Source organism: Echeneis naucrates, chromosome 24, assembly GCF_900963305.1.
Source record: "Echeneis naucrates chromosome 24, fEcheNa1.1, whole genome shotgun sequence".
Classification (NCBI taxonomy): Eukaryota; Metazoa; Chordata; class Actinopteri; order Carangiformes; family Echeneidae; genus Echeneis; species Echeneis naucrates.
In genome coordinates, this window is record NC_042534.1 from 17,955,414 (window position 1) to 17,973,280 (window position 17,867).

Genomic DNA, 17,867 nt, shown 5'->3' on the forward strand with positions numbered 1-17,867 from the left:
GGTTTTCATTATCCTTTATTAGTTTCTTTGCAAAGAAGACAAATCTTCATTAGAGGTCTTACGCTGGTCCTGGTCTGAAGACGAACAGAACAAACCAGTCCTTTCCTATCAGGAAATGTCTGCGGTATCTTTCCAAGAATCCAGGATCCACGAGGTGCTTGAATCAACAACAACAATATGTCGGTTGGTTGATGAGAAACATATTTTTTTCTTTATTCCACTTTTGTCTTTCCTGGAGCGACTTTCATTACATCTCCTTTGAAGCAAATGTTAAATTTTTGGTCCTCATGAAGGGTCATCTGCTGGGTTTTGTGCTGTAGGAATGTAGGCTACTCAGACGTCTCCAGACGTGGTTTCAAAATAGTTACTATTGTGTTTACAACAAATGTTTGGAACCTTTTCTCCTAATTTTTTATATATTTTAGTACTGATGTACTGTCAGTCCCAAATTGTGACTTCTCCAAAGGAAGCTATAATTCTGCTCTTAGCACCTTGCCCACTTTAACAACAAGAACAGCAGCTGTCAGTTCCAAGCAAGGAATAGTCACCTGTTTTAGTGGAAACACTCTGGATTTGCAAAGTATGTACGCAGTATGACCTTTGTTCTTCTTGTATTTGTAACCTGATATAGGTGACTGTGCCATATGCATTCTCACTGGCATCTGAGAAGTAATGTAATTGAGCAGAAGTTATTTGTCCAAAGTCTTTTGGTTTGAGACACATGTTGATCTTGAAACCTCACACTCTTTCAAGCTCTTCCAACCATTTTTTCCATTCCTGTTGAAATGATCGGGGTATTGGATCATCCCAACCACACTTCAACCGACACAAGTTCACAAGATCCTTTCATCTGGAATTGTGAATGGAGCTAAGTACCCCAAAGGATCATAGACTGAACTGATCATAGATAACATTCCACATGCCCTTGTGTGGGGTTGATCACCGATATTAAACTTGAACTTGAAGGTGTCCTTTTCAATGCACCATTCCCTATGATCCTCTGCAACTCTGACTTTGTTGAACATTGATTGCATCAGCCATGATGGTATACTCCATGGTGAGGGACATACCAAATTTTTCCAACAGTGTTCCAATTGACATTATTTCAACACATCCGTTGTCAATGACATCACTTAGGAAGTCTGAATACTCCTTGTGAAATTTTTCATTTTTCAGAAATCTCCTCTTCGATTAACTGATGTTCTATCTAGCAACAGAATGGTTGTTAGGCATATTCACATGAGGTGTCATGATGACAATCGTCTAAGTTGTGCTGAACTTTCTACAGTTTCAATGAATTTAAATTCAGAGATTTTTAATCCTTTGACCATGCAACTTGGAACAGTAGTATTGTGACCCATTGTAGGTAAATCAGTCTTTGTTCTTTTTCCTTTGATGTTTAGGTTTTCCATCAGACTTTCAGAGCAGAAATTGTCAGTACTTCCTGGATCCGAAAGTCATACAAACATATGTATTTCTGGATCCAGGAAGTACTGACACTTCCTGCTCTGAAAGTCTGATGGAAAACCTAAACATGTACACTTAAAACTTAACATTGACAGGCAAGATTGACAGGATGTTGTTGCTGCCCCTGGCCCCTGTATGACCACAAAAGGCAGCCGTGCCACTCATTGACAATTCCTTTGGTTGGTTATCTTTGTTAATTTCTTCTTTGTCAGTGTTAAGAATGCTGGGTTGTTTCTGATTACATATTTTGCAAGATATGCACCTATTACAATCCTTGCTTATTTGCCCTGCATACAGGCAACCAAGGCAAACTCCTTTCTCTTTTAGGAAGTCCAGCTTCTCCCAATGCATCTTCTATTTCAAAATGTGGACCATAGTCCAATGTGTGTCCATGTGCACAATACAAACAGGAAACAGTTTGATGTTGACACATTTTGCGTCTGAGTCTGAATACTTTTCTTCATTGCATTCACAGATGGTTCTTTGGGCGAAATGACAGCAGTTGCTGTTTCTTTCGAGCTGTGATTTTTGCTGTACCTATGCCTTGTTGCTTCTTGTATTTATACCAGCTTCTGTGTCCTGGATGTCACCAAAAATGGGATCAGAAATGATTTTGACTTGGTGCTCAATGAATTTGATGATGTTCTTAAAGCTTGATCTGCAGTTTGCATTTTCAGATAGTTCACATGCAATCACGCGCCATTGTTCTCTGAGTTTGTAAGGAAGTTTCTGAATGACTGTTTTCATATTGGCTGGCATATTCATCCAAGTACTTCAGATCCTCCATTCTCCATTCTCATAGAAACAATGCATATGCCTGCAGCCCTTTAATATCTTCTGCTTCAACAGCTGGCCATCCAGTAATTTTATCCATATAGGTAGCTATGATCTTTAATTCATGTCCAAAATATTTTGGAGAAGGTCTAAGAGTGGTGGGCCCCCCAAGTAGCTAAACCAAAAAATAAAAACATACCCAAACATAAATCGCTCAAAATCAACCCAAAATGGCTCTTACAAGTATTAATAACAATTAAAGACATGGATTTCCAGAAATGTAAATGAAAAGCCCCTTGATCAATTCAATCTGAATTGAATGTTCCTGTTATCTCACATCCTCCATCTAGTCAGCACCAACTGCAGCTGTGGCCTCAGGAAGATACCCACCCCTTCACAACCAACTGAAAACCATAAAACTGATTTAAAGTTCATGTTGAGGAGCAGAGTAGCCTGATAACTGTGAAAAAGCTCAGTGCTCAAGATGACTTAGAGTCACCTGTTAACCTGCATATTTTGGACTGAGGGAGGATAGTGGAGGGAACCGAACCAGGCTCAGGGAGAACATGAAACTCCACATAGAAAGGACTTAGGCCAAAGGTGTGGGGGGAATAGCGCATACCATTGTACCGCTATTGCACAATGATTGTGCAAGGTTGCTTTTGGACAAACAACCAACTGAGACCACGACCCAATGCCTATTTAACCAACTCACGGGAACATACAGTTGCGACACTATGTGGAGCTGTACTTTCTCGAGGCCTGCCCCAAACCTCAGTATTCAATATTAATACATGGTTTAGTGCTTTACATATAGGAAATAAATTGGTGGCCTGTGGACTGTAACTGTAACAGATGACAGACTGGGCATGTTTTTTTTTGGACACCTAATTGTATCAGGTTAACTGTTGGTGCTGGACCAGGTGTCACTCCACTCAGAATTCAGGGCCCGCAAAATTCTGACCAAGTTTATAACCAACCAAACCGTTAAGTATCTACTTTTCGTTTGGCTTTCAGCTTCACTGTAAGTAACCTTTGACCAGGACATGTCCTTTGTCCCCCACATAAAACAAGTCTGTAGGGCAGTTTACTTCCACTGTGAATCATTAGGAAAATCAAATCAAATCAAATCAGATTTATTGTATCGGCCACCAAATCATAACTAAGTATATCAAGGCACTTTGCATATAGAGCAGGTCTAGAACAAACTCATAAAATGATTTAAAGAGCAAACAGTGGGTCTGGTGCTGAGGGCGAGGTTGGGGAGAGTAGGGAGAGAAAGAGAGCGGGAGGAGCAGGAATATTCAGAATAGGTGCAGACAGGAACATAATGACGCTGCATGAAGTTCATAGAAATGATGCCTATATGGAGCTGTATGAAGATATGGGAGCAGCAGGCGCTTGCAGGAACGTGATGATTCACCACCTGCAGGCTGAGGACAGGGAGAGAGAGGATGAGGGAGCTACAGAGACTTTGGGGAAATGTGGTTAGTAAGTGGTTACAGATGGTTAGAAATGGGAGAAGCAGGGACGTCAGGGAAACATGGGTTAGTGCTATGCTGGCACATGCAGGGGGCGAGTACAAGGGAGCCCAAAAATACTCCGACCGATGAACCCAAAACAGCCAGAATCTCTGGGGGGAATAAGGCCAAAATACAAAACTCAAAATGGCCAGTAAACTGGGCCAAAAGGTACAGATAAAAAAAAAAAAAGCCAAAATACAAACTGCCCAAGGAATCCGAGGCAGGCTCTGGTGTTGCAGGTACACTCGCCAGGGCTTGGCTGGAAGTGACTGGGACAAACCTTCAAACAGGCGAAGAACCGAGTAAGTCCCGGGAAAGGCAAAGGACAAATATCCGAGAAATACGATGCAAAGTAGAGGCAAAATTCTATCAACTGAGGTGAACTGACGAAATGGCGATTAATGGATTAAACAGCCGATCTTTTAAGCACAGGAGGAGGTGAAGTGATGAACCCGATTAGTTGCGAGAAGAGTAGAGTAGAGTAAAGCAGATATCACAATTTGGCCATAGTATGACATCAGAACTGAAGAGCAGAACAAAAAGAAGAACATGGACAACAATTAACAAGTACCAAAGACAATAACCACAAGAGAGAAAATATACAACAAAAATAACAACCGTGACATTATATACAATATTACAATTTACAATATATAGAGAATGTTGGTATTGACTAATACACCAGAGATAAGACCAAAGTTGTCAGTCACTTTAAATGCAGTCTCTAATGGGAGCCCAACCTTCTGTCCATGCTTACTCAAACATCAGTTACCTGCTCTGGACTCAGTATATTTTTTCAATATATCCAGTATCAGAGGTACCTGGATGAGCTGTTTAATGAGATACACACACATGCTGAAGAATTTCTCCTTAAACCAGGCTCATCCAAACTTCCTTACACTTCATGTGGATTTCTTTATATCCTTAATTTCATGGTGGCATGGCTCACATGTGAGTTTAAGACAAGCTTGTTTTTTTTTATGGCTTTTGTGTAACCTATTGTTAGGCAGCTGAGAAATAGACAATGCCTGAAATTAATTGAATGTATAATTAATTATCATTTGCCTTAGATTTTATTTATTTTTTTTCAACAGCCTGAACCCAGTGGCCTTCAGTGGGGTCTCACGGGGCTCCTACGGAAGTTTTACTGTGAGACTCTTTGTCATTGCCTAAATATATGAGCAGAAAGTAGTAGCATTTCCTCTGGTAATTAAGTATTTCTTTCATTCTCATAACTGTTTTTGGAGAAGTTGCAGCTAACCAGTGGAAAAAGAATCACAAACCTGTGTCCCTGGGAAAGAATTGATTCTTGGATCTATATACGGATGATGGGATTACCAAGAGTGTCATTATTAGCCCATCTGCATCTTAACCTCCCATGTCCTCCCTCTCCCTCTCTCTACCCAACCCGTAAAGGCAGATGAGCTGGTTCTGCCAAGGTTTCTGCCTCCAGTTTTTTCCCTTGCCACTGTTGTAAAAAGAGGTTGGTCTAGACCTTCTCTATATGTAAAGTGCGTTGATGTATACTTTGTTATGATTTGGCGCTATATAAATACATATGATCTCATTTAATAATTTGGTAAATGTTTTTCATTTTGTAGTCTAATCAGATATTGTGTATTTATTTTAGCAGCATCTGACCCTACATGCCCATGTTTATCTCAGGTGATGTGACTCCCTCCTCCTCAGGCTTTATAGAGGCAGCAGCTGAAGTTGTATCTCACATCCATTTTCTTTGTCTTGTGGAAACATTTTGAGCCTGCTCACCTGCAGATGAAGCCACTTGCATATGAAACCTCCATAAAGCCGTGAGGAAACCACCAAAGGTCTGATACACACCAGGTACGTGCATCTTTATTTATTTTAGTATAAAGATTTACATTTTAGCCCAGAGGAAGATGATCAATTTATATCAGCCCAGATTATAGATATTCAGCTGTGAAATGTGAAAGAGATATTATCTTAATTTCTATGTTATCTATGTTATTCACCTACACTCAGGTCTCAAAAGAGAACCATTATACTGAGAGCTATGGTGATGGGAGTATGATCAAGATAAGAGCCAGTTTTTAATGTGCTATTCTTATTCAACACTGGACAGGTCTTTTCCAGTTTGAAATGGTACAAAAACTTTACTGCCTTCTCTGCAGTCACTCTCAGGTGAGACACACCCAAAGCAGATGGATCAAATTTTATCGTGGTTTCCTATGAGTCATCAAATTAGTGTTCCTGTAACTCTGGAGCTGCATCAACTTCTTATCATTACTGCAGCAGGAGCTGTCTAATCCCTGCGTACATGTTCAAACATGGCTGAATGGAAAACAGTTTTTCAAGAGATTACATTTGTTGCACAACAAGCAGGCTAAAGGGAGCATAAAAATCATATATATATTAATTTATATTTTTTAATGAGTTATAACAAGGAAGTTTTTCCCTTGCCACTGTTGCCAAGTGCTTGCTCATCGGGGGATCTGTTGGGTCTCTTTAAATAAATGTATAAAGAGTTTGGTCTAGACCTGCTCTATATGTAAAGTGCCTTGATGTAACTTTGTTATGATTTGGCGCTATACAAATAAATCTGATTTGATTTGATTTTGATTTGATTTGAACTTTTCATTGTAGTAAAACTGTTTACATTTGCATTTGATTAATGAATTACAAAAGGCATAAACCCTTAAATTTATTTTAAATGTAAGTTAAATCATGCAGTAAATACATTCTAGGCTCTAACCAGTGTTCTTCCTCCTCATCTCCATACCCTTCAGTTCTATGAATCAAACCAACATTTCACCTGGGTCTCTGATGGCTTTATTGCAGGTATTAGCATGTGAGGAAACTGCTCAGCAGCATATGAGGCATGGAGGGAGCAAGCGCCAGCATATTTGTCACTGTTCAGAAGATCTATTACCCCTTACTTTGCATTATGGGTATTCCAGGTTGGTGGCTTGTAATTTTGTTTGTTCTTTAGCTTTTCATATACAATAAGGTTTTATTGGTGTCATAATACTACAACATATAAAATTATTGATAACTGTTTAGATGTTAATTTAACCAAGCAACCAGATAAGCATTGACTCCATGCCTTAAGTGAATAAATGTATTAATGATTTACTAAATAAAACTGCACGCTAGCTGTTACAGTACAACAGCAACATGAAAAGGATATGGAGCATAAATTTGCCCCTAAACACACATTCAGATGATTACAGATACAGAATGGAAGAAGAGTGAAACTATAAGACTATTTTTGTAAGCAGTAAAACAAAAAAGAAAGGCACACTCCAGTGTGTATAATGTCTTTCATTTTGTATGCCTCTTGGTCTCTTTTTCCTTACCCTCAAGCAACCGGCAATGTAAATCCTGTTAATTTGTGGGTGCACAAGGCTACCAAGTTAAATAAGACACTTATTTGACAACGCTTCACTAACAGTTTCCTCCTGCTTCCAGTATTTGAGCTCAACGTGACTGAACAGTAGAGTAACAAGGTTAGCTGTTGAACACAGAGGACATCTAGCAATAAGGCAAATATGACTACAGTCTAAGGATTGAGTGTCACTAGGACCATTGTCAAATGGCCTGCAAGAGCTGCAAATGAAAGTTAAAATTGTGCTGTTAGATGTTTAAGTATCAGATATGCATATCTTACAGATAAACAAACTTTACAGAGATACTTATTCACATGTATTTTTTTCTCCATCTGCTAGTGGCCAACATGAATGAAACATGAACAGCTTTAATCACCGATAGTCATTATGAACAGCTTCATGGAGACTGAGTCAGACTCGTGTATCTTGTACTCATCTTGAGTGCTGTCTTTCTTCTCTAGCCAAACCTCTTCACCTGTATATGATCTGCTTCCGTAAATGTGGGATGTCTGACACAGCCATCATTTACCTGAGCTGTCTGGCTATTGCGGGAACCCTTCTATCTAGTGGGGTGATCCTCATGACCTGACCCTCACCTTCTGGCTGCTGCAGCCATTCTGGCACTCTCACCCTTGGTGTGGCATCTGGGTTTTCCTGCAGTATGGATCACTCTATAGCTCTTCCTGGATCGTGGTAGTGTTCACCATAGAGCGTTACCTCGTTCTTCGTAGCACAGCAGTCAGGCAGAAATTCTCCCAGGCCTGGATCAGCAAATTCACCTGTATGGCTATCTTCCTGGTGTCACATCTTGTCTCTGTGCCACTGGGCTGGATCAATAATGTCACACATGTTAACTATACTGTGGATGGGGAGAATGTGACACTGCCCCGGTGTCGTTACCGTAATGAGACCTATGTTACTGTTATAGTATGGATAACAACCTTCCTCTCAGGGGGAATCCCCATTGTGTTGGTGATCATCTTTAACTACCTCAATGGGTACCATCTTTGCCGTGCCAGCAACCTTTTTTCACAAAGGCAAGAACGTCGGGTTATGCATGGAAGGAGCACCAGAGGCATGTTGCGGAGGACCATCTTATTGCTGAGCACTGTGTCTTTGGCCTTTGTCTTTCTCAGTCTACCCCGTTTTGTCACATACTGCATCCTGAGAACTAAGTATAATGATGAGGACTTTAACAGGAATGACTACAAAATCCTGATTAATGTGGCTGGAGACTTAGCCAACATGCTGCAAAACCTTAACTCCACCACCAATTTCCTGCTTTATTGCATGGTCAGCCAGCGCTTCCGGAGGGAGCTGGTCCAGGTAGTGACTTGCAAGGAGAGGGCATGTGAGCTTGGTTCTGTTCTCACTCACACGACCATGAAAATCTTCTCAGTTGTAGATCATAAGGCTTCTCCATCCAGTGACCCGGTGACTGTGGTTCTAACCAGTCTCAGACAGAGAGAGACAGGCACAGAGACAGGCACATTTATTGACAAACACATTTCACAAGCTTCATCAGTGAATTGATAAATGCAGCAGCAGAACCTATGATGACTACTGGCCAAACAAGAGACAGTGATGTTGGCCTGTTAGTAAATCAAAGTGAGGGCACACATCTCAACAACAAGTTGACAGAATTGTGATATCTTTGGTCTTCTCCTAATGTTTCATCTTTCATCATCACAATAAAAAAAAAATTAATATGTAATATGTCACTAGTATGCTAGCACACTAAATGAAAATGGTAACACCGTGCCTAACAAGGAAACAACAGATCCACTTAGGTGACAGTATACTCTTGCAATAGACTCATACTCAATTTATGGAATGTGATTCTTAAATAGTTTTTGCATCATCTTGGTCTTGTCTCATTATGACAGAAATAAAAAACTGGCAGGTGATCTTAACTGTTTCACTGCTCATCCAAGATGCTACATGATATTAAACTGTATTTGTTCCAAAAGACTAGTCATCTGCATGTAGTCAATTGTTTACTTGTTGTATTATTGTAATCTATTGCTTTGTGCTGTCTTTTCTAATGGTGCTTAAGCGACATGACACCTTTCAAAACAAAAAGCAGCAAAACCTGACTGGCCACAGGTTACTCTGCTTTTTGAAGAAAATAATCTGATTGCAGCGGTAGTCATGAATATTTGCATAAACCAGTCACGAGTCCAAGTTTTGCATAAAGCAGAAAGGGACAAGCAGCAGGATTGCTTCCTGTTTGCCTCAGAACAAGTTTGTGCTGTGGCTGCGGGAGAGTTGGAAGGTAGGTGTGAGTGGCCAAGGAGGTTTAGTTTACTCAGTGTGTGTGAATTTTCTGTCTGTATTTGAGAAAATAAAATTAAAAACTTCTGAAAAGTTTACATACCAGACATACCAGTAGATCTGCGACTTTGACCTTTGTGCTAGTTTGTAGTGTTCGGGTTGATGTGTAACACCCAAACCTTTCTTTAAAGAAACATATTTTGTTCAGTGAGAACAAACATGAATAGTTCATGTTCTTTCCCTTGTTCTCTATCTATCTTCTTTCTAGTTCTGCTAATTCTAGCTTTGTTTTAAAAGTGACCTTCAATGTCTTGGCTGAAACTAAAGTTCTTTTGTCTCAGATGTTCCCCTGGAAGGTGCTGTACTGTGAGTGCTTATGTAAATTCTTTTGGACTATTAAATTCCTGAAATGCTGTTTTCAATTTCACTTTGCCAGAATCAACAGACTCTTTTCTTCTGTGAGAAAATGGACTCTTACAGAGGTAGGAAATAAACCTATCAGCCTCATAGCACTCATAAATCTATTAAGTTTATCATGGCATAACCACTAGTAATCGTTCTCTTTTCAAAGTAATTGTTAAAGTAAATGCAAGCCTGTTCTCAGATCTTCGAAGAAAACAGAGATGGCATCCCATCTGATCATATGTGTCCAATAGATAAAAAGACAATTAAAAAATAGTCAGCAGCTATTGTCAGCTGTGATAGACTGACCTGACTGGATTGGCTCCAGCAATCCCTGACAACCCTGATTGACAATTGGGTTGAAATCCTTCCGACATACAATAACACGTGGCAACCAGACCAACAGAACCAGCTTTCAACAGAGAAGCTACCACTGAAACTGATATTATGAGAATCATTAAATCTTGTAGGTCATTCAGAGTCATAGAAGATTGGCATTAACTCGACTGTCCTGGGCTTCTCCAGTTACCATAATCTTAAACTTCTCAGTTCTTTAAGGTATATCTTCACATATCTATCAATTACTTCTTTTCTCTCCTATATTGTATTCAACAGAAGATCACCTTTCTACCTGTAACTAGCTAATTAATCTCCTCCCCATTGAGTCCAAGGCTGAAAACAGAATAATGATTGACTTTTTAAATATAAATTCCTTTCCTTTGCTTCCAAAGCAGTTAGGATGATTTATGTATGTGTGTCCATGTAAAGCAGATGAAAAATTTAAATTTTTGTAAATTTGGGTGTGTTTATTTTTATGTTTATTTGTGTATATTGTGAAAATAAATAAATCAACAATAACAAAACATTTTTTCTGAGCAAAACCCAAATTTTCACTTGGCTTTTGTGGTCAGGACCTTGTCATCATCATAGTGTTCCCATTGAGATGGATGAGCGCATGACATCCTCCAGTCTGGCATTGGTCTGGCCTCCCTCTTGTAAACAATGCAACGGACATACAGAGGCAAGCAATAGTCCACAGGACAATGGCAGTGAGTCACCTATTACCATACACCTTGGCAGACAGAGGAGACTGCCTGAGAGCCAGCCCCAGCACCAATCCAGAGATGCTGGGAATGTTGCTCCAGACCACAGCTTTCTAGTCCACACACAATCAGGACAGATGAAACCACCCCACCCTGCAGGTGCTTGGTCTAATGGCTTCAGAGAGCTACCACTGTATGAAGGGGAAGAAATGGTCAACTACAGTAGGAGCTCTGCAGGCCCACCAAACTGGCCCCAAAAGAACTCTGTGGATGAGGCAGAATACTTGGAACCCCCTCTCCCACTTCTGTCTGATATTAACAATACTTACTATGGCTCATCACAGCAACCAGCACCACGAATGCCTGCAAAGTGTAAGTGTTTAATTATCAAGAGAAACATAATGGAGCCTGGTCCTATGGTCTGAGTTGTATGTATTTTTTCACATTAGACAATCTGGTCCTGGAAGAATGAAGTCCAATAACTGATTATCTAATTGTTGCTCTAAAACATAAAGCAATAAATGAACGCAGGATTAATATATGTATTTGTACACATAATATCACAGAGCTGTTGTTTGTGGGTGGGTATCATTGTTTAAATAAGCACTTCACCCAAAAATTATTTTGATTGTGTGTGTCTCTTTGGTAGCTTTTAGTGACCCATCTAGTGGTTAGTGTCATCAGTGACTGGCTATTACTATATAAATGTTAGATATTGATAAAAGTGTATAATATTTTGATGCAGGCTACAAATGACCTCCAAACATTATTAATGGTCTCCAACACTAAATCTGCTGTGAAATGACTGTGATTCTAAAGTAGGAAAAATCACCGCGACGTGATGATTAGAATTTTAAATTCCCGACAGATCTGATAATCATGATGCCTGTGATGGATTACATTTTGTCATTTGGCTGCTACTGATTGCATTTCTGTGAGGTCTATAGGATCTCATTATTACTGCTCCGGGAAGTGTCCAAACTTGGACTTGATGTTGACTGCTCCGTGTGTCTATGTAGGTTCCAATCCAAAGCAGGGAAGGAGTCTCAGACATTGTGCATGCTGCCCTCCAACAAATCAGCCCCGTAACAATTACAATTATGGTTATTATAACCATCCTTACTCGGGAGATTTACACAGGCAGCCCCAGCACCAGCACCAACAGTCCTGGTAGGAGAACAACTTCTGTCCTGTTTGTGATTGTGATCTGATGCGTTCAGCTATGATTTTCCATAGATCTCATCAGTGTTGCTGATTATTTCCTCTACCAGGAATCCTTCAAAAAACAAACTTCAGCTTCAAGATGGTCCAAATGCCGCTCAACAGTCTATGCCTCTTCATATGGGGCCTCCTAGAGATGTGATGCATGAGGTCAGTGTGGGCTACCAGGCACATTCAGGACCTGCCACAAGGGAAATCAGGAAGACCATAAGTTTACCCGAGGAATGTAGTAAGTCCCACCCCTTCTCATAAGTATGTATATGTGATGCATACTGTTTCGGTACATCACCAAAAAAAAAAAAATAAATAAAAAAAAAAAATTCAAGAAAGTTTGCAGTTGAAGTTTGTACAAAGATTCCAGGAACATTTCTGACCTGTATAGGACCAGGGCCCAAGCAAATACCCATAGAATCTTGGCAGATGTGACCCATCCCTTGTTCAATGAACTCTCAGTACATTCCTTGTGTTGATCATACACTCTGCTAAGGTGCAAAACCAACAATTGTTGTATCATTTTTGAGTATTGCTCTGCATTGGTCTGTATGTGTGATTGACTTGTGTTGACCACTGGCTGCATAGAAAATTGCTATTGATGTTTATGTTTTCATCACATACTCAGTGGACACAGCCAACGAGATTATTCTGTTTACCAAATTTCTGACTGATCAAGGATTCAAACCAGCAGTAAGTCCTGTCCTTTCTGCACCACCTCAGTCTCAGTGACTTGCACTCACACTCTGCTCTGTTTCTTAACAGATTGACATCTTTGAAACCCAATCCGAAGAATGGGCATCGCCAAATGGATGGACAGCTATTTGAATGATGTCAGTCTGACAGCCTGGTTTTGTATAGACAATGAATCCATGTTTGACATATGGAGTCCTGTGACAAGCTGACACAAAATAATATTTTACAGAAATCAGTGCTCATCATTGTGGTCATTAGTCCCAAGTACAAGGAGGACGTGGAGGGAGCTGGAGGTGATGACCACGGCCCTGCACACTAAATACATTCATAATCAGGTAACAGAAATGAGAAACACGCTAATAAGACAGTTCATAACAGCTGAGACAGCTGAGATGGGAAACTTGTCCTGTCCCAGTAGTTTCCCATTCTTAATTCTTGTCAAAGTTAAAGTTTCACTTAATTTTTTCACTGGATATTAGACAGCAGGTGAACATTAGTCCTGAAATTGATGTTGAAATAGGAAAATGTTCCAGGTTGAGGATGAGAGAAACTTTGAACCAAACTGCAATGTATAGATGACTGTATAGATGTATACTGTATAGATGGCTCAAGGAAAGTGGTTGATACTTTTTTTTTTTTTTTTGTAATTTTGGGTCCATCTTTGAACATCACCCTGACATGGTAACATTATATCATTTAACTCCATGCCAGAAAGGAGAATGAGGAAACAACAGAAATGTGAGCACCAGAATTAACCCTTCCCTGCTCCATCCAGCATCCTCAAAATCACACTCCCAGTGTTAGTATGTCACAGAGAAGCCTACTGTAGCTGGACGTGTCAAAGACTTCAACAGCTCAATGCTTTAAAGTGCAGCTCCTGATGTGTTAATAAGATTAAGAGGTATTTTATTTACTGTTATCCAACAAAAAATTATTTTCTCATTTTAATGCCTGTGTCTACACAGTGTTCATTACATTTTTCAGGTTTGACAAAAATGCTTTTGTAAGTTCCATAACTTACAGGCTGCAGTGCATTCAGTTCACAGTAAAACACAGATGAATGCTAGCAAATTTAACCACACAGAGATAAAGGAAGCGGTCTACTGATTTTCAGCCCGTGTTATTAAATGAAACACTTATGGGAAGGTTATGGAGTGCTGTTGGCACTGATTGCCCTCTCTTGCTGTTGGCACAGATACAAAATGAGTTCATCCAGCAAGGCTGCCTGAACTTCAGACTGGTTCCTGTACTGTTTCCTAACGCAACTAAGGTGGGTACAAGCAATGAACAATGAAACACACCAAAGGTTCTCCAACCTAAAACAGACAAAAAAATTTGTTTGAATTTGTAAGCTCAACTTAGTGGAAAAAAAAATAACTCAAACCTACACTTACCTACAAACCTACCTAAACACACACTCTATTAGCAACATTATGCTGAGGGTTATTGCTGATTAGAAAACAGATCTAATTCTTCTCCTCAGTGTTTTTCTACATACTTTTTTGATCTGGAAACCTTGAATATCACATCTTCAACTTCTCAGCAGGCGAGATGAAATGTGGTGCAAAATTTGGACTCAGGTTCCAGTTTAGCCTCATAAATATAATTAAGAGTATAAAAACTATCATACAGAAGCACAATTAGACCACTGTAAGAGTCAATCCTTTACATGTAACTTTTTTGTTTCTAGTGGCAAAGTCAGTTAAGAAACACAAGTATAAAATGCATGCAGTAAACTAGATTTTAGCAAAAATGCTGATTTGCAACAAAATATATAGTTACACATGATGAAAAAGTTGCTAGATAGTGGTTTAAAAGTGATCTGGTTTGACTTAAGCCAAATATATTAAATGTGTGCTGATGATGGTATTGATAGAATACTCCCTGTTTGTTTGTTTGTTTTTTTATTAAAGCAGATTCCATTATATTATTTGCTTTACTGGGAGTACAGTTTGTCCAATGTTGTGAAATACATTAGCAACATAAAGGATGCATGCTGTCCCTTCGACTGGCCACATTGGTCCAAACTTCAGCAAAACTTTAATTTAAAAAGTTGTTATTCTGCTGGTAGCTGGTTTAAATCTATTCATTTTTGTTCAGAATTTAGTTTCAAAGGGTTAGACAAACTCTAAACAATTCAACCTCTTCATTTAGCACTGCTCATAGTATTAAATAAAAAGCCCAAGAGTGAGTGGCTGAAATGAGAATGAACCACAGTCTTTCTCAAACAAATGTTAACAGCTTTATCATTTTCACAGTTTTCCTGTGAAGCAGCGTAATAAGTTTAAGTAGGTGTCATGAACTAGATTTGCTCCTGCTTGATTTTAGAGTTGAGCTGTGGAGTAATAGAGAAGTTCTGATCTTACTTGACCTGTGACCACGTGTGTTTATGAAGTGAGGAAAGGTGAAAAAGAGAAGGATGTTTTTACTCCATCTGAAGCTCATATTTCATCACTGACCCTCCCTCTATGTGTCTTAGATACATGTCCCTAACTGGCTACAGAGCACCAGGATCTACCGCTGGCCCCAGGACACCCAGGACCTGCTGCTGCGCCTGGTCAGGGAGGAGCGCTACGTCATTCCACAACAGGGGTCAGACCTCACCCTCACTGTTCGCCCCCTTTGAGAAAACCTGAAAGCTCAGAACCCCTGCAGTGCATTAATTAGAATGGCCCATTAGCTCAATGCTTATGATCTGAATCCAGTGTTGGGCGTAACGCCTTACAAATGTAATTAGTTACTGTAAAGCATTGCTTTTTGCTGTAATGTGGTAATGTAGGGCATTCCAAAAAAAAAAGTTGATAATATTTTACTAGGTACAAATGTCAGTAATGCGCACAATGTTTCACTTCCGTTCTAATCTTCTATACAGAAGAGAAGAGTGCAGCAACAGCAAATGCAACGCTGGACAGTACGTTCGCAAGATGGGCATCTGTCCATTACTTTCAGTTCATCATAAATAAGGACATAAGGAATATCGTAGTTAAATGCACTTTGTGTATGAAACCTAAAGATCTGTCCACTTCCCGAAGTAGCACCAGTAATATTAAATTACTGTGGCTATTATATTGTTATCAAATCATTCAGTTTTTAGCCTTAAGTCTAGCTCAATCAGATACCACATCACCTTCCACTGGATGCATAATGAGCTAATTGAGCATAATGAGCTACATTTAGAATGCCAAAAAAAAAAAAAATCTGTTCTTTTGGTGAGAGTAACTTAAAAGTAATGCAAAAGTTGTATAATGCCTTACATTTCAAATACAGTAATGTTATGATGTAATGAATTACTTTGAAATAACAGTAAATACACTGGATCTGAACAGGTGTGCACACTTTAAACACCAGCTCATACAGCTTTTTTCTGCATGCCACGCCCATCTCCCATCCCTGTCATCCCAATTCCTCTCTCTATATCACCAAATGCATCAACTAAAGGCTTTTACATTTGCCACTTTTTTCCGCTGTTTATATATAGCCTGTTCTGCTCATTCATTATTAATAAAGCCTGAGTCTGCCAAGGTAATTTTTAAAAAATACTTACTTAATTACTTTTAACAATGTTTAACGCTTTCCACAGATAAAAAACAAATGTATTTCGATACAATGCAATATATATTTTTTTCTTGGTAAAGCATATGAGTCACCAAAAGGTGGCAGCATGTTCCACATATTTAAAACACTCCATGCTGCATTTACCTCCTCATGACAACAGTCACAACCAACGCCTCAGTAAAGAAAGTCGCTATTGGCTGTCATAATTCTTATTCACATCCTTATTCAGTTCATTTTCAGTTGGTTTCACATATTTGTTTAATTATTCTTCAAACTGCTTATGGTTTAGATATTACTACTGTAATCAATGTGTTTTTATGCAACAATGTATATCCATCAAATCTTTAGCTTCATATAATAATGCATCATGGGCCGCTTGCCCGCGAATATTTCATATTAATAAATCCACTGTGTTTAAAAGAAGTTCGGGAAGACATGTAGAGAATGTTTCGGAGTTTCTGACATGGACACATGTCCATGCCCCACCCCCGACCGACACACACACACACACGGAGATACTCAAGGAGGGGTGAATGGCTCCTGCAGTGACTACAGCTGCGAGGGGCAGCATTAGGTCTGAGTGCTAAGCAGTAGTTTATATGACTACTCTATTTACTGCTCACTCTGTGATGACATCTCTTATTAACAACTGCCATCTCCACTGTGGTTAAAAAAAAAAGCGGGGGGCGCACAAAGGTCTTGATGAGTACAGGGAACTCAGACGTGGAGCAGAACATCCTGTCCATATGTTGCACTCTAAACCCCTGATAAGCCAGCCCTTAACTTCATCATTCATTCTGTCAGTGCGCTCAGTCATTCAGCCTGCTCGCCAAATGCTGACATGAAAATGATTTGCGCACATCAATGTGGGCGGCGGGAGCTCGGGTGATGTCCAGGCCTTTATCAGCTCCTACATGAGGGTGATTTTTGTAAACACACGCCCAGTCGGCAGCAATAAATCCACTGTTTGTAATTTTCCCAGGACTTGTGTGCCACTCCACTCTGTCTTATCTGGTGAGTCCAAAGCAACCAGACACACACAGCCTTGACCAAAAAGGCATGAATTCCCTGATCTATTTGCTCTGCTAATTCAAAAATACACTCCCAATGCTGGCTGATTCTATGGCTGTACATTCAGGAAAACATGCGTCAATAGCATGCTCCCAAATTCACTGGATCACCTTCTTTGTAATGTGTTGTCTTAAATAATATGAATATTTGGAATTAATTTTGAATACATTGAATGAAAATTTTAATATATGGAATGAAGTTTGAATATATGGAGTATATAGGGACATTTGAATATCATATTGCCATCGGCACACTGTGTGATCTGTAGAAATGACGTCTGCCAATACATGTGGTGGTAGCTGATAGATATCGTAGTAAAGGTAGCTAGTCAATTAGTGGCACCAGGGATTTTTGTTTTTTGGGGGGTTGTTTATTAGAGAGAAGCTTCATGTCCGTATACTCCAACTCTCATTTCATATATTCAAACTTCACTGTATATCCAAATGTATATAGATATATATAACAATATAGCTATAGATATAAAT

General features: G+C 39.5%; 2 protein-coding genes and 1 pseudogene across 2 annotated transcripts; all 3 read left to right on the forward strand.

The window, feature by feature from the left end:
* Nucleotides 1-6,621: 6,621 nt before the first annotated feature.
* On the forward strand, nt 6,622-8,662 carry LOC115038272 (probable G-protein coupled receptor 139; annotated as a pseudogene).
* A 676-nt stretch (nt 8,663-9,338) lies between these two features.
* LOC115037764 (uncharacterized) lies at nt 9,339-12,562 on the forward strand. Its single transcript, XM_029496486.1, has 5 exons — nt 9,339-9,403; nt 9,838-9,885; nt 10,717-11,220; nt 11,868-12,018; nt 12,120-12,562. The coding sequence occupies exons 2-5, from the start codon at nt 9,870-9,872 to the stop codon at nt 12,319-12,321; spliced, it is 873 nt and encodes a 290-aa protein (XP_029352346.1). The 5' UTR covers nt 9,339-9,403; nt 9,838-9,869; the 3' UTR covers nt 12,322-12,562.
* Nucleotides 12,563-12,723: 161 nt separating this feature from the next.
* Nucleotides 12,724-16,734, forward strand: LOC115037766 (adapter protein CIKS-like). Its single transcript, XM_029496487.1, is given in 6 exon segments — nt 12,724-12,753; nt 12,826-12,893; nt 12,986-13,063; nt 13,065-13,091; nt 13,952-14,026; nt 15,236-16,734. Coding segments are annotated over 5 exon segments (366 nt in total). The 5' UTR covers nt 12,724-12,753; nt 12,826-12,854; the 3' UTR covers nt 15,383-16,734.
* The last annotated feature ends 1,133 nt before the right edge of the window (nt 16,735-17,867 follow it).

Excerpts from the sequence above, each read along its gene's own strand:
- LOC115037764 (XM_029496486.1), top strand. Across the intron at positions 11,221-11,867 it reads ACCACGAATGCCTGCAAAGT|GTTCCAATCCAAAGCAGGGA; the intron begins GTAAGTGTTTAA and ends GTGTCTATGTAG. Across the intron at positions 12,019-12,119 it reads CACCAGCACCAACAGTCCTG|GAATCCTTCAAAAAACAAAC; the intron begins GTAGGAGAACAA and ends TTCCTCTACCAG.